This window comes from Salvelinus fontinalis, chromosome 8, assembly GCF_029448725.1.
Source record: "Salvelinus fontinalis isolate EN_2023a chromosome 8, ASM2944872v1, whole genome shotgun sequence".
In the NCBI taxonomy this organism is placed as follows: Eukaryota; Metazoa; Chordata; class Actinopteri; order Salmoniformes; family Salmonidae; genus Salvelinus; species Salvelinus fontinalis.
In genome coordinates this window covers 38,736,313-38,761,312 of record NC_074672.1, presented here as the reverse complement: position 1 = coordinate 38,761,312, position 25,000 = coordinate 38,736,313, and the positions used below count along the sequence as shown (strand labels likewise).

General features: G+C 46.1%; 1 protein-coding gene across 8 annotated transcripts in view; it reads right to left on the bottom strand.

Annotated features, from left to right (window-relative positions):
* The window catches only part of LOC129861223 (ERC protein 2-like), a 480,843-nt gene that overhangs the window by 353,933 nt on the left and 101,910 nt on the right, over positions 1–25,000 (bottom strand). For 7 of the 8 annotated variants that reach the window (XR_008760519.1, XM_055932443.1, XM_055932440.1 and 4 more), the window contains one exon: positions 6,819–6,956. The exons of the other annotated variant lie outside the window; for it this stretch is intronic. Coding sequence is in view for 6 of the 7 variants with exons in the window: in XM_055932443.1 (XP_055788418.1) it covers positions 6,819–6,956 (138 nt within the window). In the remaining variant the exon portion in view is untranslated. The remainder of the gene's footprint in view (positions 1–6,818; positions 6,957–25,000) is intronic. 8 annotated transcript variants of the gene reach the window in all.

Below are 25,000 nucleotides of genomic sequence, written 5' to 3'. Positions count from 1 at the left end.
CATACCGGTACATACTGCTGTAATGATATGTGGTTCGTAAGGATAGCGTAGCTAACATACCGGTACATACTGCTGTAATGATATGCGGTTCGTAAGGATAGCGTAGCTAACATACCGGTACATACTGCTGTAATGATATGCGGTTCGTAAGGATAGCGTAGCTAACATACCGGTACATACTGCTGTAATGCTATGCGGTTCGTAAGGATAGTGTAGCTAACATACCGGTACATACTGCTGTAATGATATGCGGTTCGTAAGGATAGCGTAGCTAACATACCGGTACATACTGTTGTAATGCTATGCGGTTCGTAAGGATAGCGTAGCTAACATACCGGTACATACTGCTGTAATGCTATGCGGTTCGTAAGGATAGTGTAGCTAACATACCGGTACATACTGCTGTAATGCTATGCGGTTCGTAAGGATAGCGTAGCTAACATACCGGTACATACTGCTGTAATGCTATGCGGTTCGTAAGGATAGCGTAGCTAACATACCGGTACATACTGCTGTAATGCTATGCGGTTCGTAAGGATAGCGTAGCTAACATACCGGTACATACTGCTGTAATGATATGTGGTTCGTAAGGATAGCGTAGCTGCTGTAATGATATACTGCTGTAATGATATGTGGTTCGTAAGGACAGTGTAGCTAACCTACCGGTACATACTGCTGTAATGATATGCGGTTCGTAAGGAAAGTGTAGCTACCATACCGGTACATACTGCTGTAATGATATGCGGTTCGTAAGGATAGCGTAGCTAACATACCGGTACATACTGCTGTAATGATATGTGGTTCGTAAGGATAGCGTAGCTAACATACCGGTACATACTGCTGTAATGATATGCGGTTCGTAAGGATAGCGTAGCTAACATACCGGTACATACTGCTGTAATGATATGCGGTTCGTAAGGATAGCGTAGCTAACATACCGGTACATACTGCTGTAATGCTATGCGGTTCGTAAGGATAGTGTAGCTAACATACCGGTACATACTGCTGTAATGATATGCGGTTCGTAAGGATAGCGTAGCTAACATACCGGTACATACTGCTGTAATGCTATGCGGTTCGTAAGGATAGCGTAGCTAACATACCGGTACATACTGCTGTAATGCTATGCGGTTCGTAAGGATAGCGTAGCTAACATACCGGTACATACTGCTGTAATGATATGCGGTTCGTAAGGATAGCGTAGCTAACATACCGGTACATACTGCTGTAATGCTATGCGGTTCGTAAGGATAGTGTAGCTAACATACCGGTACATACTGCTGTAATGCTATGCGGTTCGTAAGGATAGCGTAGCTAACATACCGGTACATACTGCTGTAATGCTATGCGGTTCGTAAGGATAGCGTAGCTAACATACCGGTACATACTGCTGTAATGCTATGCGGTTCGTAAGGATAGCGTAGCTAACATACCGGTACATACTGCTGTAATGATATGTGGTTCGTAAGGATAGCGTAGCTGCTGTAATGATATGTGGTTCGTAAGGATAGCGTAGCTAACATACCGGTACATACTGCTGTAATGATATGTGGTTCGTAAGGAAAGTGTAGCTACCATACCGGTACATACTGCTGTAATGATATGTGGTTCGTAAGGATAGTGTAGCTAACATACCGGTACATACTGCTGTAATGATATGCGGTTCGTAAGGATACTGTAGCTAACATACCGGTACATACTGCTGTAATGATATGCGGTTCGTAAGGATAGCGTAGCTAACATACCGGTACATACTGCTGTAATGATATGCGGTTCGTAAGGATAGCGTAGCTAACATACCGGTACATACTGCTGTAATGATATGCGGTTCGTAAGGATAGCGTAGCTAACATACCGGTACATACTGCTGTAATGATATGCGGTTCGTAAGGATAGCGTAGCTAACATACCGGTACATACTGCTGTAATGATATGCGGTTCGTAAGGATAGCGTAGCTAACATACCGGTACATACTGCTGTAATGCTATGCGGTTCGTAAGGATAGTGTAGCTAACATACCGGTACATACTGCTGTAATGATATGCGGTTCGTAAGGATAGCGTAGCTAACATACCGGTACATACTGCTGTAATGATATGCGGTTCGTAAGGATAGCGTAGCTAACATACCGGTACATACTGCTGTAATGATATGTGGTTCGTAAGGATAGTGTAGCTAACATACCGGTACATACTGCTGTAATGATATGCGGTTCGTAAGGATAGCGTAGCTAACATACCGGTACATACTGCTGTAATGCTATGCGGTTCGTAAGGATAGTGTAGCTAACATACCGGTACATACTGCTGTAATGATATGCGGTTCGTAAGGATAGCGTAGCTAACATACCGGTACATACTGCTGTAATGATATGCGGTTCGTAAGGATAGCGTAGCTAACATACCGGTACATACTGCTGTAATGATATGTGGTTCGTAAGGATAGCGTAGCTAACATACCGGTACATACTGCTGTAATGATATGCGGTTCGTAAGGATAGTGTAGCTAACATACCGGTACATACTGCTGTAATGATATGCGGTTCGTAAGGATAGCGTAGCTAACATACCGGTACATACTGCTGTAATGCTATGCGGTTCGTAAGGATAGCGTAGCTAACATACCGGTACATACTGCTGTAATGATATGCGGTTCGTAAGGATAGCGTAGCTAACATACCGGTACATACTGCTGTAATGATATGTGGTTCGTAAGGATAGTGTAGCTAACATACCGGTACATACTGCTGTAATGATATGCGGTTCGTAAGGATAGCGTAGCTAACATACCGGTACATACTGCTGTAATGCTATGCGGTTCGTAAGGATAGTGTAGCTAACATACCGGTACATACTGCTGTAATGATATGCGGTTCGTAAGGATAGCGTAGCTAACATACCGGTACATACTGCTGTAATGATATGCGGTTCGTAAGGATAGCGTAGCTAACATACCGGTACATACTGCTGTAATGATATGTGGTTCGTAAGGATAGTGTAGCTAACATACCGGTACATACTGCTGTAATGATATGCGGTTCGTAAGGATAGCGTAGCTAACATACCGGTACATACTGCTGTAATGCTATGCGGTTCGTAAGGATAGTGTAGCTAACATACCGGTACATACTGCTGTAATGATATGCGGTTCGTAAGGATAGCGTAGCTAACATACCGGTACATACTGCTGTAATGATATGCGGTTCGTAAGGATAGCGTAGCTAACATACCGGTACATACTGCTGTAATGATATGTGGTTCGTAAGGATAGCGTAGCTAACATACCGGTACATACTGCTGTAATGATATGCGGTTCGTAAGGATAGTGTAGCTAACATACCGGTACATACTGCTGTAATGATATGCGGTTCGTAAGGATAGTGTAGCTAACAAATTGTCAGCCAATTTTGAAGCCACGCCCATTTTCAGAAGAATTGCATTATGGGCCCTAAAAGCACTGAAATAGTGTCCACTGCTTGCATACTTCGTATTTTGGTGAATGTAGTACGACATCCAGGAGCTTTTGGCATACTAACTACATCCATACTGTGACCAATAAGCATATTACGTACTCAATTTACATCACACATAGTATAGTTAGTGCGGTTAGTATGAGTATTGGAACACAGCTTAGGACTTCGTCAGAAACTGCTCCATGGGTTGACCGGACATAGCCTACTGCAGCTTCTCATAAAACAGAACCAAATACAGAGCACCACTGCCTGTCTTGTCCGGTTCCACTTAGGATGTTTGCATTGCCTCTCTTCCGTCAGTTCCTGACATGAGTTTACACTTGGCAGACCAGGATACACCTCAGCCCAGCCAATCACACTCAACCTCCATCAAACACACACACACACACACACACACACACACACACACACACACACACACATATATATATACAAACACACACACACACCACGCAGCGCTAACCTCTGGCAGCCATTGTTAAACATGTGGAACAAAGGTGAGCATGGTCCCATCTCCCCATACTGTCCTTCACCGTTATCTTTAGTGGTCCACACCTGTGGACAACACACCCTCATTTACACTGAAAACCATGACTACGATGATGATGGCGATGACGACGTTAGGAATGACCACTGTCAGTTGAGCAATGCCCTTGTAACATCAACAGATGATGTTTAGAAATCATGAGAAGTCCTTAGCTGTCGTTGTAAATACATAAACATATCGCTCAGTGTTTGTGTATAGAAGGAAAAACACACTGCTTTCAAAGGAGAAAACAAAAAAAATCCACATCGGAATTTTGTCCTGGTTGAGTAAGACTTTCCATGTTACCGGAAAGTGACTTGTTCAACCTGAATTCTGGAAAATGAAGCCTTTTTATTGGATAAGTATCCCACACGGCAACCTTCAGCGAAAACAATTAGCTGAAATAAAAAGCCTGTGTTGACCTGAAAGGTGATTCATGTGTGGCGCTAGCTAACTGACTAACGCTGAGGTGAGGTCCTATGAACAACAGCTGTTCTCTCACCAACCAACCCAGAGAAAACAACTCAGTCTGTTTAGAACCAACAATTAGCATCCATCTCATCCACTTAGCCAGACCAACACACACAGATGCACTGTAACTCAATGGAGGGCTCAATGGAGTTCTTCTCAAGCCTACAGAGCCGTAGATAGCCTTCTCAACCCTACACTGCCCTACACAGCCTACCCGGCCCTACCCAGCTCTACCTTGCCCTATACAACTTTACAAAGCCATCGGTTAGATCAAGAATGTGACTTTGTATGTGATGAAACTGTCTCAAAAATGTATTGGTTTCCCTTGATAATTTTTTAAGTCAGGAATCTAACCTAATGTGTTGGAGTCTTCATCATCATCCCCTCCATAGCCAAAGAATGGCGCCGGAAGAGACGGCTGTCGTTTTATGTGCTCCTAACCAACTGTGCTATTATGTTGGTTTTTTCACGTTGTTTGCAACTTGCCCACCATTTGGCAAATCTGACCATAACTCAATCCTCCTGATTCCTGCTTATAAAACAAAACTAAAGCAGGAAGTACCAGTGACTCGCTCAATAAGTAAGTGGTCAAAGGACGCAAATGCTAAGCTACAAGACTGTTTTGCTAGCACAGACTGGAATATGTTCCGGGACTCTTCCGATGGCATTCAGGAGTACACCACATCATAACCGCATCGATGACGTTGTCCCCACAGTGATCCGGACGACTATGTGATCACGCTCTCCGTAGCCGATGTGAGTAAGACCTTTAAACAGGTCAATATTCACAAGGCCGCAGGGCCAGACATATTACCAGGACGTGTACTCCGAGCATGCGCTGACCAACTGACAAGTGTCTTCACTGACATTTTCAACCTCTCCCTGACCGAGTCTGTAATACCTACATGTTTCAAGCAGACCACCATAGTCCCAGTGCCCAAGAACACAAAGGTAACCTGCCTAAATGACTACCGACCCATAGCACTCACGTCTGTAGCCATGAAGTGCATTGAAAGGCTGGTCATGGCTCACATCAACACCATCATCCCAGAAACCCTAGACCCACTCCAATTTGCATACCGCCCCAACAGATCCACAGATGATGCAATCTCTATTGCACTCCACATTGCCATTTCCCACCTGGACAAAAGGAACACCTATGTGAGAATGCTATTCATTGACTACAGCTCAGCGTTCAACACCATGGGCCCCCAGATCCTCAAAAATTAGAGAGCATCCTGACTGGTTGCATCACCGCCTGGTATGGCAACTGCTCGGCCTCCGACCGCAAGGCACTACAGAGGTTAGTGCGTACGGCCTAGTACATCACTGGGGCCAAGCTTCCTGCCATCCAGGACCTCTATACCAGGCGGTGTCAGAGGAAGGCCCAAAAAATTGCAAAGGACTCCAGCCACCCTAGTCATAGACTGTTCTCTCTGCTACCGCACGGCAAGCGGTACCGGAGCGCCAAGTCTAGGTCAAAAAGGCTTCTTAACAGCTTCTACCACCATGCCATAACTCTTGAACAGTTAATTAAATGGCTACCTGGACTATTTGCATTGTCCCCACCCCCCATTTTTATGCTGCAGCTATTCTGTTTATTATTCATGCATAGTCACTTTACCTCCACCTACATGATCAAATTACCTCAACTAACCTGTGCCCCCGCACATTGACTCTGTACTGGAACTCTCTGTATATAGCCTCAATACTGTTATTTTATTGTTGCGCCTTAATTATTTGTTATATATATATTTTTTTATCTTCATAAAACTGCATTGTTGGTTAAGGGCTTGTGAGTAAGCATTTCACTGTAAGGTTGTTGTAATCAGAGCATGTGACAAATAACATTTGCTTTGATCATCCATCTCCAATCATAACCACTCGTTTCCTCATCCTCAATCTCCATAGTCATAGTGGAGATACAGAGGCTCTGGGGTTTCCCTGCATCTGTTCCGTTGTGTATCTATCAGTCTGAGTTGATGTTTATGTGGTCAGCAACAGTGAGGTGGTCTGACTGTGTGAGCAGGGCCAGTTAATACCTGTCTATGACATCACACTAACTGTAGAGAGAATGGGTAAACATCCTTTACACTCAGCATGGGTCCTGTCCTTCATCTACAGACAATCTAGCTATATCCCTTTCTATCTGGAAGGAATTATGTCACTTCACACTAGTCTTTCTCCTTCTCATACTCCCTGTCCAGTCTATGATGCTGGAGACTCCCTCCTCTTTTTCCTACCCTGTCATTCTCTCAATCCCGTTGTCCCCCTATACCCCTCTCTCTTTTCTGCTATCCTAATTTTCTTCAGCTCTTTCCCTGTGCCGTCCTCCCGGCCTAGCATACCTTTTCAGACAGGGCCTCCTCCAGCGTGGTCAGTGCTGTGTCTGTGTTGCTGGAGTCAGTCTGGAGACCCTTGACTCTGTCTCTCAGAACCGCCAGCTGCTTGTCCTTGTCCTTTAACTGCTCTAAAAGATTCTCTATCTGAGGAGAGAAAGAGGGAGTGAGAGGGCAGAGAGAGGAGAATGTCAGGTTAGTGTTAGAGGGAGTGAGAGGGCAGAGAGAGGAGAATGTCAGGTTAGTGTTAGAGGGAGTGAGAGGCCAGAGAGGAGAATGTCAGGTTAGTGTTAGATGGAGTGAGATTGACAGAGAGAGGAGAATGTCAGGTTAGTGTTAGAGGGAGTGAGGGGGCAGAGAGAGGATAATGTCAGGTTAGTGTTAGAGGGAGTGAGAGGGCAGAGAGGAGAATGTCAGGTTAGTGTTAGATGGAGTGAGATTGACAGAGAGAGGAGAATGTCAGGTTAGTGTTAGAGGGAGTGAGGGGGCAGAGAGAGGATAATGTCAGGTTAGTGTTAGAGGGAGTGAGAGGGCAGAGAGAGGAGAATGTCAGGTTAGTGTTAGAGGGAGTGAGAGGGCAGAGAGGAGAATGTCAGGTTAGTGTTACAGGGAGTGAGAGGGCAGAGAGAGGAGAATGTCAGGTTAGTGTTAGAGGGAGTGAGAGGGCAGAGAGAGGAGAATGTCAGGTTAGTGTTAGATGGAGTGAGAGGGCAGAGAGAGGAGAATGTCAGGTTAGTGTTAGAGGGAGTGAGAGGGCAGAGAGAGGAGAATGTCAGGTTAGTGTTAGAGGGAGTGAGAGGGCAGAGAGAGGAGAATGTCAGGTCAGTGTTAGAGGGAGTGAGATTGACAGAGAGAGGAGAATGTCAGGTTAGTGTTAGAGGGAGTGAGAGGGCAGAGAGGAGAATGTCAGGTTAGTGTTAGAGGGAGTGAGAGGCCAGAGAGAGGAGAATGTCAGGTTAGTGTTAGAGGGAGTGAGAGGGCAGAGAGAGGAGAATGTCAGGTTAGTGTTAGAGGGAGTGAGAGGGCAGAGAGGAGAATGTCAGGTTAGTGTTAGAGGGAGTGAGGGGGCAGAGAGAGGATAATGTCAGGTTAGTGTTAGAGGGAGTGAGAGGGCAGAGAGAGGAGAATGTCAGGTTAGTGTTAGAGGGAATGAGAGGGCAGAGAGAGGAGAATGTCAGGTTAGTGTTAGAGGGAGTGAGAGGGCAGAGAGAGGATAATGTCAGGTTAGTGTTAGAGGGAGTGAGAGGGCAGAGAGAGGAGAATGTCAGGTTAGTGTTAGAGGGAGTGAGAGGCCAGAGAGAGGAGAATGTCAGGTTAGTGTTAGAGGGAGTGAGAGGGCAGAGAGAGGAGAATGTCAGGTTAGTGTTAGATGGAGTGAGATTGACAGAGAGAGGAGAATGTCAGGTTAGTGTTAGAGGGAGTGAGAGGGCAGAGAGAGGAGAATGTCAGGTTAGTGTTAGAGGGAGTGAGGGGGCAGAGAGAGGAGAATGTCAGGTTAGTGTTAGAGGGAGTGAGAGGGCAGAGAGAGGAGAATGTCAGGTTAGTGTTAGAGGGAGTGAGAGGGCAGAGAGGAGAATGTCAGGTTAGTGTTAGAGGGAGTGAGAGGGCAGAGAGGAGAATGTCAGGTTAGTGTTAGAGGGAGTGAGAGGGCAGAGAGGAGAATGTCAGGTTAGTGTTAGAGGGGGTGAGAGGGCAGAGAGGAGAATGTCAGGTTAGTGTTAGAGGGAGTGAGAGGGCAGAGAGGAGAATGTCAGGTTAGTGTTAGATGGAGTGAGAGGGCAGAGAGAGGATAATGTCAGGTTAGTGTTAGATGGAGTGAGATTGACAGAGAGAGGAGAATGTCAGGTTAGTGTTAGAGGGGGTGAGAGGGCAGAGAGGAGAATGTCAGGTTAGTGTTAGAGGGAGTGAGAGGGCAGAGAGAGGAGAATGTCAGGTTAGTGTTAGATGGAGTGAGAGGGCAGAGAGAGGAGAATGTCAGGTTAGTGTTACAGGGAGTGAGAGGGCAGAGAGAGAAGAATGTCAGGTTAGTGTTAGATGGAGTGAGAGGGCAGAGAGAGGAGAATGTCAGGTTAGTGTTAGATGGAGTGAGAGGGCAGAGAGGAGAATGTCAGGTTAGTGTTAGAGGGAGTGAGAGGGCAGAGAGAGGAGAATGTCAGGTTAGTGTTAGATGGAGTGAGAGGGCAGAGAGGAGAATGTCAGGTTAGTGTTAGAGGGAGTGAGAGGGCAGAGAGAGGAGAATGTCAGGTTAGTGTTAGAGAGAGTGAGAGGGCAGAGAGAGGAGAATGTCAGGTTAGTGTTAGAGGGAGTGAGAGGGCAGAGAGAGGAGAATGTCAGGTTAGTGTTAGAGAGAGTGAGAGGGCAGAGAGGAGAATGTCAGGTTAGTGTTAGAGGGAGTGAGAGGGCAGAGAGAGGAGAATGTCAGGTTAGTGTTAGATGGAGTGAGAGGGCAGAGAGAGGAGAATGTCAGGTTAGTGTTACAGGGAGTGAGAGGGCAGAGAGAGAAGAATGTCAGGTTAGTGTTAGAGGGAGTGAGAGGGCAGAGAGAGGAGAATGTCAGGTTAGTGTTAGATGGAGTGAGATTGACAGAGAGAGGAGAATGTCAGGTTAGTGTTAGAGGGAGTGAGAGGGCAGAGAGAGGAGAATGTCAGGTTAGTGTTAGAGGGAGTGAGAGGGCAGAGAGAGGATAATGTCAGGTTAGTGTTAGAGGGAGTGAGAGGGCAGAGAGGAGAATGTCAGGTTAGTGTTAGAGGGAGTGAGAGGCCAGAGAGAGGAGAATGTCAGGTTAGTGTTAGAGGGAGTGAGAGGGCAGAGAGAGGAGAATGTCAGGTTAGTGTTAGAGGGAGTGAGAGGCCAGAGAGAGGATAATGTCAGGTTAGTGTTAGAGGGAGTGAGAGGGCAGAGAGAGGAGAATGTCAGGTTAGTGTTAGAGGGAGTGAGAGGGCAGAGAGAGGAGAATGTCAGGTTAGTGTTAGAGGGAGTGAGGGGGCAGAGAGAGGATAATGTCAGGTTAGTGTTAGAGGGAATGAGAGGGCAGAGAGAGGAGAATGTCAGGTTAGTGTTAGAGAGAGTGAGAGGGCAGAGAGGAGAATGTCAGGTTAGTGTTAGAGGGAGTGAGAGGGCAGAGAGAGGAGAATGTCAGGTTAGTGTTAGATGGAGTGAGAGGGCAGAGAGGAGAATGTCAGGTTAGTGTTAGAGGGAGTGAGAGGGCAGAGAGAGGAGAATGTCAGGTTAGTGTTAGAGAGAGTGAGAGGGCAGAGAGAGGAGAATGTCAGGTTAGTGTTAGAGGGAGTGAGAGGGCAGAGAGAGGAGAATGTCAGGTTAGTGTTAGAGAGAGTGAGAGGGCAGAGAGGAGAATGTCAGGTTAGTGTTAGAGGGAGTGAGAGGGCAGAGAGAGGAGAATGTCAGGTTAGTGTTAGATGGAGTGAGAGGGCAGAGAGAGGAGAATGTCAGGTTAGTGTTACAGGGAGTGAGAGGGCAGAGAGAGAAGAATGTCAGGTTAGTGTTAGAGGGAGTGAGAGGGCAGAGAGAGGAGAATGTCAGGTTAGTGTTAGATGGAGTGAGATTGACAGAGAGAGGAGAATGTCAGGTTAGTGTTAGAGGGAGTGAGAGGGCAGAGAGAGGAGAATGTCAGGTTAGTGTTAGAGGGAGTGAGAGGGCAGAGAGAGGATAATGTCAGGTTAGTGTTAGAGGGAGTGAGAGGGCAGAGAGGAGAATGTCAGGTTAGTGTTAGAGGGAGTGAGAGGCCAGAGAGAGGAGAATGTCAGGTTAGTGTTAGAGGGAGTGAGAGGGCAGAGAGAGGAGAATGTCAGGTTAGTGTTAGAGGGAGTGAGAGGCCAGAGAGAGGATAATGTCAGGTTAGTGTTAGAGGGAGTGAGAGGGCAGAGAGAGGAGAATGTCAGGTTAGTGTTAGAGGGAGTGAGAGGGCAGAGAGAGGAGAATGTCAGGTTAGTGTTAGAGGGAGTGAGGGGGCAGAGAGAGGATAATGTCAGGTTAGTGTTAGAGGGAATGAGAGGGCAGAGAGAGGAGAATGTCAGGTTAGTGTTAGAGGGAGTGAGAGGGCAGAGAGAGGAGAATGTCAGGTTAGTGTTAGAGGGAGTGAGAGGCCAGAGAGAGGAGAATGTCAGGTTAGTGTTAGAGAGAGTGAGAGGGCAGAGAGAGGAGAATGTCAGTTTAGTGTTAGAGAGAGTGAGAGGGCAGAGAGAGGAGAATGTCAGGTTAGTGTTAGAGGGAGTGAGAGGGCAGAGAGAGGAGAATTTCAGGTTAGTGTTAGAGGGAGTGAGAGGGCAGAGAGAGGAGAATGTCAGGTTAGTGTTAGAGGGAGTGAGAGGGCAGAGAGAGGATAATGTCAGGTTAGTGTTAGTTTGGCCTTCATAAATACAGTACATGCCCTATCTGTTTTCATAAGAGATAAGTGACTGGGAGACATCATAACATTATGAAGGTTACAAGACATACCAAAACAAGAGGCATACTTTGAAGTGAAGTGCACAGAAATAAAAGGACCACGATAAACTGTCTTGATCCAGCTGACTAATAAATAAACTGTCTTGATCCAGCTGACTAATACATAAACTGTCTTGATCCAGCTGACTAATACATAAACTGTCTTGATCCAGCTGACTAATACATAAACTGTCTTGATCCAGCTGACTAATACACAAACTGTCTTGATCCAGCTGACTAATACACAAACTGTCTTGATCCAGCTGACTAATACACAAACTGTCTTGATCCAGCTGACTAATACACAAACTGTCTTGATCCAGCTGACTAATACACAAACTGTCTTGATCCAGCTGACTAATACATAAACTGTCTTGATCCAGCTGACTAATACACAAACTGTCTTGATCCAGCTGACTAATACACAAACTGTCTTGATCCAGCTGACTAATACATAAACTGTCTTGATCCAGCTGACTAATACACAAACTGTCTTGATCCAGCTGACTAATACACAAACTGTCTTGATCCAGCTGACTAATACACAAACTGTCTTGATCCAGCTGACTAATACACAAACTGTCTTGATCCAGCTGACTAATACACAAACTGTCTTGATCCAGCTGACTAATACATAAACTGTCTTGATCCAGCTGACTAATACACAAACTGTCTTGATCCAGCTGACTAATACATAAACTGTCTTGATCCAGCTGACTAATACACAAACTGTCTTGATCCAGCTGACTAATACACAAACTGTCTTGATCCAGCTGACTAATACACAAACTGTCTTGATCCAGCTGACTAATACACAAACTGTCTTGATCCAGCTGACTAATACACAAACTGTCTTGATCCAGCTGACTAATACATAAGCTGTCTTGATCCAGCTGACTAATACATAAACTGTCTTGATCCAGCTGACTAATACACAAACTGTCTTGATCCAGCGGACTAATATGTGTTCCACCCGTGGCCTTATTCTTCAATTTCCTGCTTTTAACTTTTAATTTCCAGATGAGAGAGATGCGGCATGAGATACAGTGTGCTCAGAGATAATTAGAGATATGCCTGCAGAGATAATGATAGATGTTCTTGGAGGACTTTATAGAGGTGTAAACAGAGGAGCCATTTAGCTTTAAAAGCTTCCGGTGGATTCTTCATCCTCTCAGTTAACTGCTCTCTGTTGATAAGTCCTGCTGACTCACTGTTAGTAGTAGTGTACTACTCCATTCAGTTCAAGGGTCTCTCTGAATCTGTCTCAAACTGTGTTTCTGTGATCTGCCTCTCTCCATCTCCTCTGTCTCCCTCCTCTCTCTATCTCTCTCCCACCCTCCCTCCCTCCCTCTGTCCCTAAAGCATAACTGTAAATCCCCTCTACGCTGTTGAACAAACGTTGTCTGACGTCCATCCATCCTTATATCAACACAACCATGTAGCAGAGCAGATATATAAATGTACCCGAACTGCACCCAGCAGCAGACCAGCAGGACACTGAACAGGACACTGAACACTCAGCCATTATGCAGCTATGGCAAAGAGACGGAGGAGCATTACAAGGACAACCCGTTTATAGAGTTACAGCTAGTTTCTCTCATGCTTGGACCTTACCATTGAATGCATTTGTTGCTAATTTCTACCATCAGGAGCTGTTTATGTCATAGGATCATGTTTTTTATATCACTAGGATCATGTTTCTTTATATCACTAGGATCATTAGGAAAATGTGGGCCATTAACAGATCTGATCAATGATTCTCTTCCTCAGCAGGTTTTAGGGTTAAACACAGACTGGAATTATTATCTAATGTACGTAAGAAACGAATCACAAGCAGGAGAACAGCCTAGGTCTAACATACATTAACCCCACAGCCACCACAGAGGAGAGATACTGTAGATAATGCCCAAGAGGGAGAGAGCTAGCATTCCAGTCATGGGTACATGGATAGATAATGCCCAAATCTCCAACAGCCATTTTACAAATGAATCCAATTAAATCATAGACTCTTGTGTTCTTATCCCCTGGAGTCAGAGACTGGTTTGAGAGCGGCCATCTTGGGTTAATCTTTGGAGGGAAAGTGGTGGGAAAGTGGGAATGGCAGCAAGGGCCCCTGGATAGATCTTGATAGGCTAATGGTTGTGATTATGCCACCCAGTCGAGAGCTCTGATAGGCCAATCCACGGAAGATGAGGCGATTGGAGAGCGAATGCTTTCGGGCATGTTGGGAAAGTTTCACGTCACCATGGCTAGCTTGGCCTGATGACCTACATCTGAGGATGGCTCTGTTCTGTCTGGGTCGTTCCCTCTGAGTCTTTCCCTCTTGGTCTTTCTCCACACGGGAGGGACTTGGGTAAAGGAGCTTTAAGTGGCTGAGATTGAGTCTGATGATTGATGAGACATTTCTCAGCACTGGTCCTAAAGGACACTGATCCCCACCGTCTAATGTGGTCCTTTAGGACACTGATCCCCACTGTCTAATGTGGTCCTTTAAGACACTGATCCCCACTGTCTAATGTGGTCCTTTAGGACACTGATCCCCAATGTCTAATGTGGTCCTTTAGGACACTGATTCTCACTGTCTAATGTGGTCCTTTAGGACACTGATCCCCACTGTCTAATGTGGTCCTTAGGGACACTGATCCCCACTGTCTAATGTGGTCCTTAAGGACACTGATCCCCACCGTCTAATGTGGTCCTTTAGGACACTGATCCCCACCATCTAATGTGGTCCTTTAGGACACTGATCCCCACCGTCTAATGTGGTCCTTTAGGACACTGATCCCCACTGTCTAATGTGGTCCTTTTGGACACTGATCCCCACTGTCTAATGTGGTCCTTTAGGACACTGATCCCCACTGTCTAATGTGGTCCTTTAGGACACTGATCCCCACTGTCTAATGTGGTCCTTTAGGACACTGATCCCCACTGTCTAATGTGGTCCTTAAGGACACTGATCCCCACTGTCTAATGTGGTCCTTTAGGACACTGATCCCCACCGTCTAATGAGGTCCTTTAGGACACTGGTCCCCACTGTCTAATGTGGTCCTTTAGGACACTGATCCCCACTGTCTAATGTGGTCCTTTAGGACACTGATCCCCACTGTCTAATGTGGTCCTTTAGGACACTGATCCCCACTGTCTAATATGGTCCTTTAGGACACTGATCCCCACTGTCTAATGTGGTCCTTTTGGACACTGATCCCCACTGTCTAATGTGGTCTTTTAGGACACTGATTCCCACTGTCTAATGTGGTCCTTTAGGACACTGATCCCCAATGTCTAATGTGGTCCTTAAGGACACTGATCCCCACTGTCTAATGTGGTCCTTTAGGACACTAATCCCCACTGTCTAATGTGGAACTTTAGGACACTGATCCCCACCGTCTAATGTGGTCCTTTAGGACACTGATCCCCACTGTCTAATGTGATCCTAAATGACACTGATCCCCACTGTCTAATGTGATCCTAAAGGACACTGATCCCCACTGTCTAATGTGGTCTTTTAGGACACTGATCCCCACTGTCTAATGTGATCCTTAAGGACACTGATCCCCACTGTCTAATGTGGTCCTTTAGGACACTGATTCCCACTGTCTAATGTGGTCCTTTAGGACACTGATCCCCACCGTCTAATGTGGTCCTTTAGGACACTGATCCCCACTGTCTAATGTGGTCCTTTAGGACACTGATCCCCACCGTCTAATATGGTCCTTTAGGACACTGATCCCCACCGTCTAATGTGGTCCTTTAGGACACTGATCCCCACCGTCTAATGTGGTCGTTTAGGACACTGATCCCCACTGTCTAATGTGATCCTTTAGGACACTGATCCCCACTGTCTAATGTGGTACTTAAGGACACTGATCCCCACTGTCTAATGTGATCCTTAAGGACACTGATCCCCACTGTCTAATGTGGTCTTTTAGGACACTGATCCCCACTGTCTAATGTGATCCTTAAGGACACTGATCCCCACTGTCTAATGTGGTCCTTTAGGACACTGATTCCCACTGTCTAATGTGGTCCTTTAGGACACTGATTCCCACTGTCTAATGTGGTCCTTTAGGACACTGATCCCCACCGTCTAATGTGGTCCTTTAGGACACTGATCCCCACTGTCTAATGTGGTCCTTTAGGACACTGATCCCCACTGTCTAATGTGGTCCTTTAGGACACTGATCCCCACTGTCTAATGTGGTCCTTTAGGACACTGATCCCCACTGTCTAATGTGGTCCTTTAGGACACTGATCCCCACCGTCTAATGTGGTCCTTTAGGACACTGATCCCCACCATCTAATGTGGTCCTTTAGGACACTGATCCCCACTGTCTAATGTGGTCCTTTAGGACACTGATCCCCACCGTCTAATGTGGTCCTTTAGGAAACTGATACCCACTGTCTAATGTGGTCCTTTAGGACACTGATCCCCACTGTCGAATGAGGTCCTTTAGGACACTGATTCCCACTGTCTAATGTGGTCCTTTAAGACACTGATTCCCACTGTCTAATGTGGTCCTTTAGGACACTGATCCCCACTGTCTAATGTCGTCCTTTAGGACACTGATCCCCACTGTCTAATGTGGTCCTTTAGGACACTGATCCGCACTGTCTAATGTGGTCCTTTAAGACACTGATCCCCACTGTCTAATGTGATCCTTTAGGACACTGATCCGCACTGTCTAATGTGGTCCTTTAGGACACTGATCCCCACTGTCTAATGCGGTCCTTTAGGACACTGATCCCCACTGTCTAATGTGGTCCTTTAGGACACTGATTCCCACTGTCTAATGTGGTCCTTTAGGACACTGATCCCCACCGTCTAATGTGGTCCTTTAGGACACTGATCCCCACTGTCTAATGTGGTCCTTTAGGACACTGATCCCCACTGTCTAATGTGGTCCTTTAGGACACTGATCCCCACTGTCTAATGTGGTCCTTTAGGACACTGATCCCCACTGTCTAATGTGGTCCTTTAGGACACTGATCCCCACCGTCTAATGTGGTCCTTTAGGACACTGATCCCCACCGTCTAATGTGGTCCTTTAGGACACTGATCCCCACCGTCTAATGTGGTCCTTTAGGACACTGATCCCCACTGTCTAATGTGGTCCTTTAGGACACTGATCCCCACCGTCTAATGTGGTCCTTTAGGACACTGATCCCCACTGTCTAATGTGGTCCTTTAGGACACTGATCCCCACCGTCTAATGTGGTCCTTTAGGACACTGATCCCCACTGTCGAATGAGGTCCTTTAGGACACTGATTCCCACTGTCTAATGTGGTCCTTTAAGACACTGATTCCCACTGTCTAATGTGGTCCTTAAGGACACTGATCCCCACTGTCTAATGTGGTCCTTTAGGACACTGATCCCCAATGTCTAATGTGGTCCTTTAGGACACTGATCCCCACCGTCTAATGTGGTCCTTTAGGACACTGATCCCCACTGTCTAATGTGGTCCTTTAGGACACTGATCCCCACTGTCTAATGTGGTCCTTCAGGACACTGATCCCCACTGTCTAATGTGGTCCTTTAGGACACTGATCCCCACTGTCTAATGTGGTCCTTTAGGACACTGATCCCCACTGTCTAATGTGGTCCTTAAGTACACTGATCCCCACTGTCTAATGTGGTCCTTTAGGACACTGATCCCCACTGTCTAATGTGGTCCTTAAGGACACTGATCCCCACTGTCTAATGTGGTCCTTTAAGACACTGATTCCCACTGTCTAATGTGGTCCTTTAGGACACTGATCCCCACTGTCTAATGTGGTCCTTTAGGACACTGATCCCCACTGTCTAATGTGGTCCTTAAGTACACTGATCCCCACTGTCTAATGTTGTCCTTTAAGACACTGATCCCCACTGTCTAATGTGGTCCTTTAGGACACTGATCCCCACTGTCTAATGTGGTCCTTTAAGACACTGATTCCCACTGTCTAATGTGGTCCTTTAGGACACTGATCCCCACTGTCTAATGTGGTCCTTTAGGACACTGATCCCCACTGTCTAATGTGGTCCTTAAGTACACTGATCCCCACTGTCTAATGTGGTCCTTTAGGACACTGATCCCCACCGTCTAATGTGGTCCTTTAGGACACTGATCCCCACTGTCTAATGTGGTCCTTTAGGACACTGATCCCCACCGTCTAATGTGGTCCTTTAGGACACTGATCCCCACTGTCTAATGTGGTCCTTTAAGACACTGATTCCCACTGTCTAATGTGGTCCTTTAGGACACTGATCCCCACTGTCTAATGTGGTCCTTTAGGACACTGATCCCCACTGTCTAATGTGGTCCTTAAGGACACTGATCCCCACTGTCTAATGTGGTCCTTTAGGACACTGATCCCCACTGTCTAATGTGGTCCTTTAGGACACTGATCCCCACCGTCTAATGTGGTATTTTAGGACACTGATCCCCACCGTCTAATGTGGTTGTTTAAGACACTGATTTCAACATTCTTGGAACTGGAGTTACCACAGCTTCAGCTTCAGGCTAGTGGAGTGGGTCGAGACTTTCAAGTTCCTCGGCGTCCACATCACTAAGAAATGAACATGATCCACACACACCTGCACAGTTGTGAAGAGGGCAAAACAGAACCTCTTCCCCCTCAGGAGGCTGAAAAGATTAGGCATGGGCCCTCAGATCCTAAAATCCACAAGCCGCTACAGAGGGCACTGCATACTGCCCAGTACATCACTGGGGCTGAGATCCCTGCCACCCAGGACCCCAAAATGATTTCAAAGATTCCAGCCACCCAGGACATAGACTGTTCTTTGGCAAGCGGTACTGGAGCACCAGTTCTAAATCCAACAGGACACTGAACAGCTTCTACCCCCAAGCCATGAGACTGAGAAACAAGACTGCTAAATAGCTAATCAAATGGCGACCCGCAAAACCTGCATTGACCCTTTTTTGCACTAACTCTCTTGCACTGACTTTATGCAAACACTCACACATACAGTACCAATTAAAAGTTTGGACACACCTACTCATTCCAGGGTTTTTCTTAAATTGTACGATTTTCCACATTGTAGAATAATAGTGAAGACATCAAAACTATCAAATACCACATATGTAGTCATGTAGTCACCCAAAAATGCTATATTTATATTTGAAATTAATCAAAGTAGCCACCCTTTGCCTTGATGACAGCTTTGCACACTCTTGGCATTCTCTCAACCAGTTTCATTTAAATTAACAGGTGTGCCTTGTTAAAAGTTAATTTGTGCAATTTCTTTCCTTCTTCATGCATTTGAGCCAATCTGTTGTGTTGTGACAAGGTAGGGGTGGTATACAGAAGATAGCCCTATTTGTAAAAGACAAAGTCCATATTATGGCAAGAACAGCTCAAATAAGCAAAGAGAAACGACGGTCCACCATTACTTTAAGACTTGAAGTCAGTTAATACGGAAAATTTCAAGAATTTTTAAAGTTTCTTCAAGTGCAGTTGCAAAAACCATCAAGTGCTATGATGAAACTGGCTCTCATGAGGACCGCCACAGGAATGGAAGACCCAGAGTTACCTCTGCTGCAGAGGATAAGTTCATTAGAGTTAACTGCACCTCAGATTGCAGCCCAAATAAATGCTTCACAGAGTTCAAGTAACAGACACATCTCAACATCAACTTTTCAAAGGAGACTGCATGAATCAGGCCTTCATGGTCGAATGGCTGTAAAGAAACCTCTACTAAAGGACACCAATAATAATAAGAGACTTGCTTGGGCCAAGAAACACGAGCAATGGACATGAGACAGCTGGAAAACTGCCCTTTGGTCTGATGAGTCCAAATGTGAGATTTTTGTTTCCAACCGCCGTGTCTTTGAGACGCAGAGTAGTTAAACGGATGATCTCCGCATGTGTATTTCCCACGTGAAGCATGGAGGAGGAGGTGTGACGTGCTTTGCTGGTGACACTGTGTGATTTATTTAGAATTCAAGGCACGCTTAACCAGCATGGCTACAACAGCATTCTGCAGCGATACGCCATCCCATCTGGTTTGGGCTTAGCGGGACTATCATTTGTTTTTCAACAGAACAATGACCCCAAACACACCTCCAGGCTGTGTAAGGGCTATTTGACCAAGAAGGAGAGCAATGGAGTGCTGCATCAGGTGACCTGGCCTCCACAATCACCCAACCTCAACCCAATTGAGATGGTTTGGGATGAGTTAGACAGCTGAATGAAGGAAAAGCAGCCAAGAAGTGCTCAGCATATGTGGGAACTCCTTCAAGACTGTTGGAAAAGCATTCCTCATGAAGCTGGTTGAGAGAATTCCAAGAGTGTGCAAAGCTGTCATCAAGGCAAAGGGTGGTTACTTTGAAGAATCTCAAATATAAAATATATTTTGATTTGTTCTTCCACACCAATCTCGACAAACCATATGTGTTATTTCATAGTTTTGATGTCTACAATGTAGAAAATAGGAAAAATAAATGTTAAAAAAACCTTCAATGAGCAGGTGTGTCCAAACTTTTGACTGGTTCTGTATTTACACTGACATCCCACCACACACACACACACACACACACACACACAAACACACACACACACACACACACACACACACACACACACACACACACACACACACACACACACACACACACACAACATACGGTCACAGACAAATAGCACGCGCACACATGCATACTGACCCCCCCCACACACACACACTGCTGCTACTGTCTATTATCTATCCTGTTGCCTAGTCACTTTACCATGTACATACACTACAAAACTGTGCACATTAATATGGAGTTGGTCCCCCCTTTGCTGCTGTAACAGCCTCCACTCATTTGGGAAGGCTTTCCACTAGATGTTGTAGAAAAAATTGTTTGGTCTTGCTTCCATTCAGCCACAAGACCGTTAGTGAGGTCAGGCACTGATGTTGGGCGATTAGTCCTGGCTCGCAGTCAGCGTTACAATTTGTCCCAATTTGGTTTGATAGGGTTGAGGTCAGGGCTCTGTGTAGGCCAGTCAAGTTCTTCAACACCAATCTCGACAAACCATTTCTGTATGGACCTCATATTGTGCACGGGGGGGCATTGTTTTTCTGAAACAGGAAAGTACCTTCCCCAAACTGTTGCCACAAAGATGGAAGCGCAGAATCGTCTAGAATGTCATTGTATGCTGTAGCGTTAACATTTCCCTTCACTAGAACTAAGTGGCCCGAACCATGAAAAACAGCCCCAGACCATTCCTCCTCCACAAAACTTTACATTTGGCACTATGCAGGTAGCGTTCTCCTGGCATCCACCAAACCCAGATTGGTATATCGGACTGCCAGATGGTTTAGCGTGATTCATCAATCTAGAGAACGTGTTTCCACTGTTCCAGAGGCCAATGACGGCAAGCTTTACACCACTCCAGTCGATGCTTAGCATTGTGCATTGTGATCTTAGGCTTGTGTACGGCTGCTCGGCCATGGAAACCCAACTCATGAAGCTTCTGACGAACAGGTTTTGTGCTGACGTTACTTCCAGAGGTAGTTTAGAACTACCATTTTACGCGCTACGCACTTCAGCACTCAGCGGTCCCGTTTTGTGAGCTTGTGTGGCCTACCACTTCGCGGCTAAGCCGTTGTTTCTCCTAGACGCTTCCACTAAAACAATAACAGCACTTACAGTTGACCAGGGCAGCTGTAACAGGGCAGAAATTTGACCAACTGACTTGTTGGAAAGGTGTCGCCCTATGACAGTGCCACGTTGAAAGTCACTGAGCTCTTCAGTCTGGCCATTCTACTGCCAATGTTTGTCTTTGGAGATTGTACGGCTGAGTGCTTGATTTTATACACCTGTCAGCAACGGGTGTGGCTGAAATAGCAGAATCTTTAAATTTGAAGGGGTGTCCACATATTTTTGTAAATGTATTGTAGCTACCTCAATTATCTCATGCCCCTGTAAATTGACTCAGTCCTGCTATCTCTCTCTATATAGCCATGTTACTTTTACTCGTCATTGTTATTTGTTACTCCTTGTGTCACTATTTCTACTTTTTTATCTTAACTCTGCATTGTTGTTTATGAAACAATTGTATTTAATGTTGACTGGACTGGGAGGAGATAAACAGGCAACAGGTGACAGGCTACATACACTGGACTGGGGGGAGATAAACAGGCTACAGGTTACAGGCTACACACACTGGACTGGGAGGAGATAAACAGGCTACAGGTGACAGGCTACACACACTGGCCTGGGAGGAGATAAACAGGCTACAGGTGACAGGCTACACACACTGGACTGGGAGAAGATGAACAGGCTACAGGTGACAGGTGACAGGTTACACACACTGGACTGGGAGAAGATGAACAGGCTACAGGTGACAGGTGACAGGTTACACACACTGGACTGGGAGGAGATAAACAGGCTACAGGTGACAGGCTACACACACTGGACTGGGAGAAGATGAACAGGCTACAGGTGACAGGTTACACACACTGGACTGGGAGAAGATGAACAGGCTACAGGTGACAGGCTACACACACTGGACTGGGAGAAGATGAACAGGCTACAGGTTACAGGTTACAGGCTACACACACTGGACTGGGAGGAGATAAACAGGCTACAGGTGACAGGCTACACACACTGGACTGGGAGAAGATGAACAGGCTACAGGTGACAGGTTACACACACTGGACTGGGAGAAGATGAACAGGCTACAGGTGACAGGCTACACACACTGAACTGGGAGAAGATGAACAGGCTACAGGTTACAGGTTACAGGCTACACACACTGGACTGGGAGAAGATAAACAGGCTACAGGCTACAGGTGACAGGCTACACACACTGGACTGGGAGAAGATAAACAGGCTACAGGTGACAGGTTACACACACTGGCCTGGGGGGAGATAAACAGGCTACAGGTTACAGGCTACACACACTGGACTGGGGGGAGATAAACAGGCTACAGGCTACACACACTGGACTGGGGGGAGATAAACAGGCTACAGGTTACAGGCTACACACACTGGACTGGGAGAAGATGAACAGGCTACAGGTGACAGGCTACACACACTGAACTGGGAGAAGATAAACAGGCTACAGGCTACAGGTGACAGGCTACACACACTGGACTGGGAGAAGATAAACAGGCAACAGGTGACAGGTTACACACACTGGCCTGGGGGGAGATAAACAGGCTACAGGTTACAGGCTACACACACTGGACTGGGGGGAGATAAACAGGCTACAGGTTACAGGCTACACACACTGGACTGGGGGGAGATAAACAGGCTACAGGTTACAGGCTACACACACTGGACTGGGAGAAGATAAATAGGCGACAGGTGACAGGTTACAGGCTACACACACTGGACTGGGGGGAGATAAACAGGCCTCGAGAAAGAATGAAACCCAAGAATGATCGCTCTTATCTGCACAAGGGAGTAAACAAAATAAGCCATAAACAAACAAAGTTTAGCCTGTGGTTGTGTTGAAGCTGAGAATGCACGCACGAGCCGCACGCACCCCCCCATCCCACCCCCCCCCCTGCTCCCTGTCCCAGTGGCAGCACATAGCCTTATTTCAGGGCAAATTGACCATATCGCTCTTAGATAATGATTCCACTCTCCACTAGACTCAGTTTACTTTGGCCAGCCAGTGCACAATAACAACCACCCGACGAAACATTCAGCCTCGCCGTGCGGCCTTCCGTGAAATCACGAAGAAAAACGTTAAACACCACTGGACTTTCAACCTCCCGGATGAGAGCAAGTTGCGTTATTCTCCGATATGGGAAAGAATGGTGAGGAATTCTCCGACCCCAACGCTTAGCTACATGGATCGCTGTCTTGAAAGAAAGGCCTTTTGTGGACAGGCAAGGAGGAGGATTTTTTATTTAAACTTTATTTAACTAGGCAAGTCAGTTAAGAACAAATTCTTATTTACAATGACGGCCTACGAAAAGGCCTCCTGCGGGGACTGGGGCTGGGATAAACATAAATAAATAATAACTTATACAAATATAGGACAAAACACACATCACAACAACAGAGACAACACAACACTACATAAAGAGAGACCTAAGACAACAACATAGCATGGTAGCAACACAACATGACAACAACATGGTAGCAACACAAAACATGGTAGAAACATTATAGCACAAAGGGCAAGAAGGTAGAGACAACAATACATCACGCAAAGCCTATGATGACCATTGGGAAGCAGAAGGCCCACTAACAGTAGTAGATTTACTTTACTCTGAGCCAAGATATCACTGTTATCATCTCCGACACACAGAGATACCTAATATCTAGAAACAAGACAAGCCCTCGTATAACATCCACCACATCCCATCAGTGGCCCTCCATTTTAGAGTACGGAACACAAAGATCTCTACTGAGCTACGATTGTGCAAATGCACACACATTCCGTCACTTTTACACATTTTGTACAACTACAGTACAAACCAACTACACACCATTGTCCCTCTTCCATGACACACAACACCACTTCTCCAGACCAGCTACAGTAGAGGCCGTCTGACTCCCATGGAGCAGTCAGTGAGGTAGGCCCTGTAGCATCAACACTACGACGTCAGTCTGTCCTCTCCCACACGGCCTCACCGCTGTTTACAGACATGTTGTTTTGACTGGGATAACTTTAATCGACACGGCGATAGGACAAAGACAGGTTCCCGTCCACATTGGGATTGATGCTAGCGGCCCCTGACCTCAACCCTGACAGTCCAGCTAAAACCAGCCACACTAGATACTAGTTTCTGACCCGACCAACCGCCACTGTACGCGGTTTATGATTACACAGCGCACATTCATGATTAGAGAGAGCATATTTGTCAGGAATTCTAATGTTATAGGAGACATTGCATCTGAAACAGTATCACGTCTGGTTCCTCTGGTGAAGTCTTGATCTACAAGGAGCTCGGTCTGGACGGCGCAGAACCACAAACTCAGATGACCTGGTAGGGTTCTGTGCTCTATCTAAACTCTCAACTGGGAACCGGTCCTCAGAGAATGAATTTATGCAGAACACACAAAAGAACAAGGAGCAAAGCGTGACAACAGTAAAAATGCAATCATTGTATTTTTAAAAACTTTCTTGGACCAATAAAAATACCAAACAATAATTGGTCTCCTTTTCGAAAGGCAATCATTTTTTATTGAGGTTTGTCATAACCTCTGAAAATATGATATGATGGCAGTCTTCACCCAGGCGGTTGGAAGAGAAAGAACACACACACACACACACACACACACACACACACACACAGAGACTGGGACAAGAACCACAACCACAAACTGAACGACATAACACGGTATTCTCCCCTAGAGGTGTAGGTAAGAGGTGTTCCCCTAGAGGTGTAGGTAAGAGGTGTTCCCCTAGAGGTGTAGGTAAGAGGTGTTCCCCTAGAGGTGTAGGTAAGAGGTGTTCCCCTAGAGGTGTAGGTAAGAGGTGTTCCCCTAGAGGTGTAGGTAAGAGGTGTTCCCCTAGAGGTGTAGGTAAGAGGTGTTCCCCTAGAGGTGTAGGTAAGAGGTGTTCTTACCTACAGGAGAGGAAAACTAGGTCACATAAATGCAGTAGTATAATTGGAAACAGTGGGATCCAGATCAATTGGTTGGATTAGGAAGAACGTACAGCTTCTTTCAACTGCATTAGTTCAACAAGATCTATTGTTCTCACTCCTCTCCTCTCTCTCATTACACCCATGTTGTCTCTCTTTCTTTCAGGAAAGCGCACACACAGAGAGGTTGTTGATGTCCAGGTTTCCAACACTCC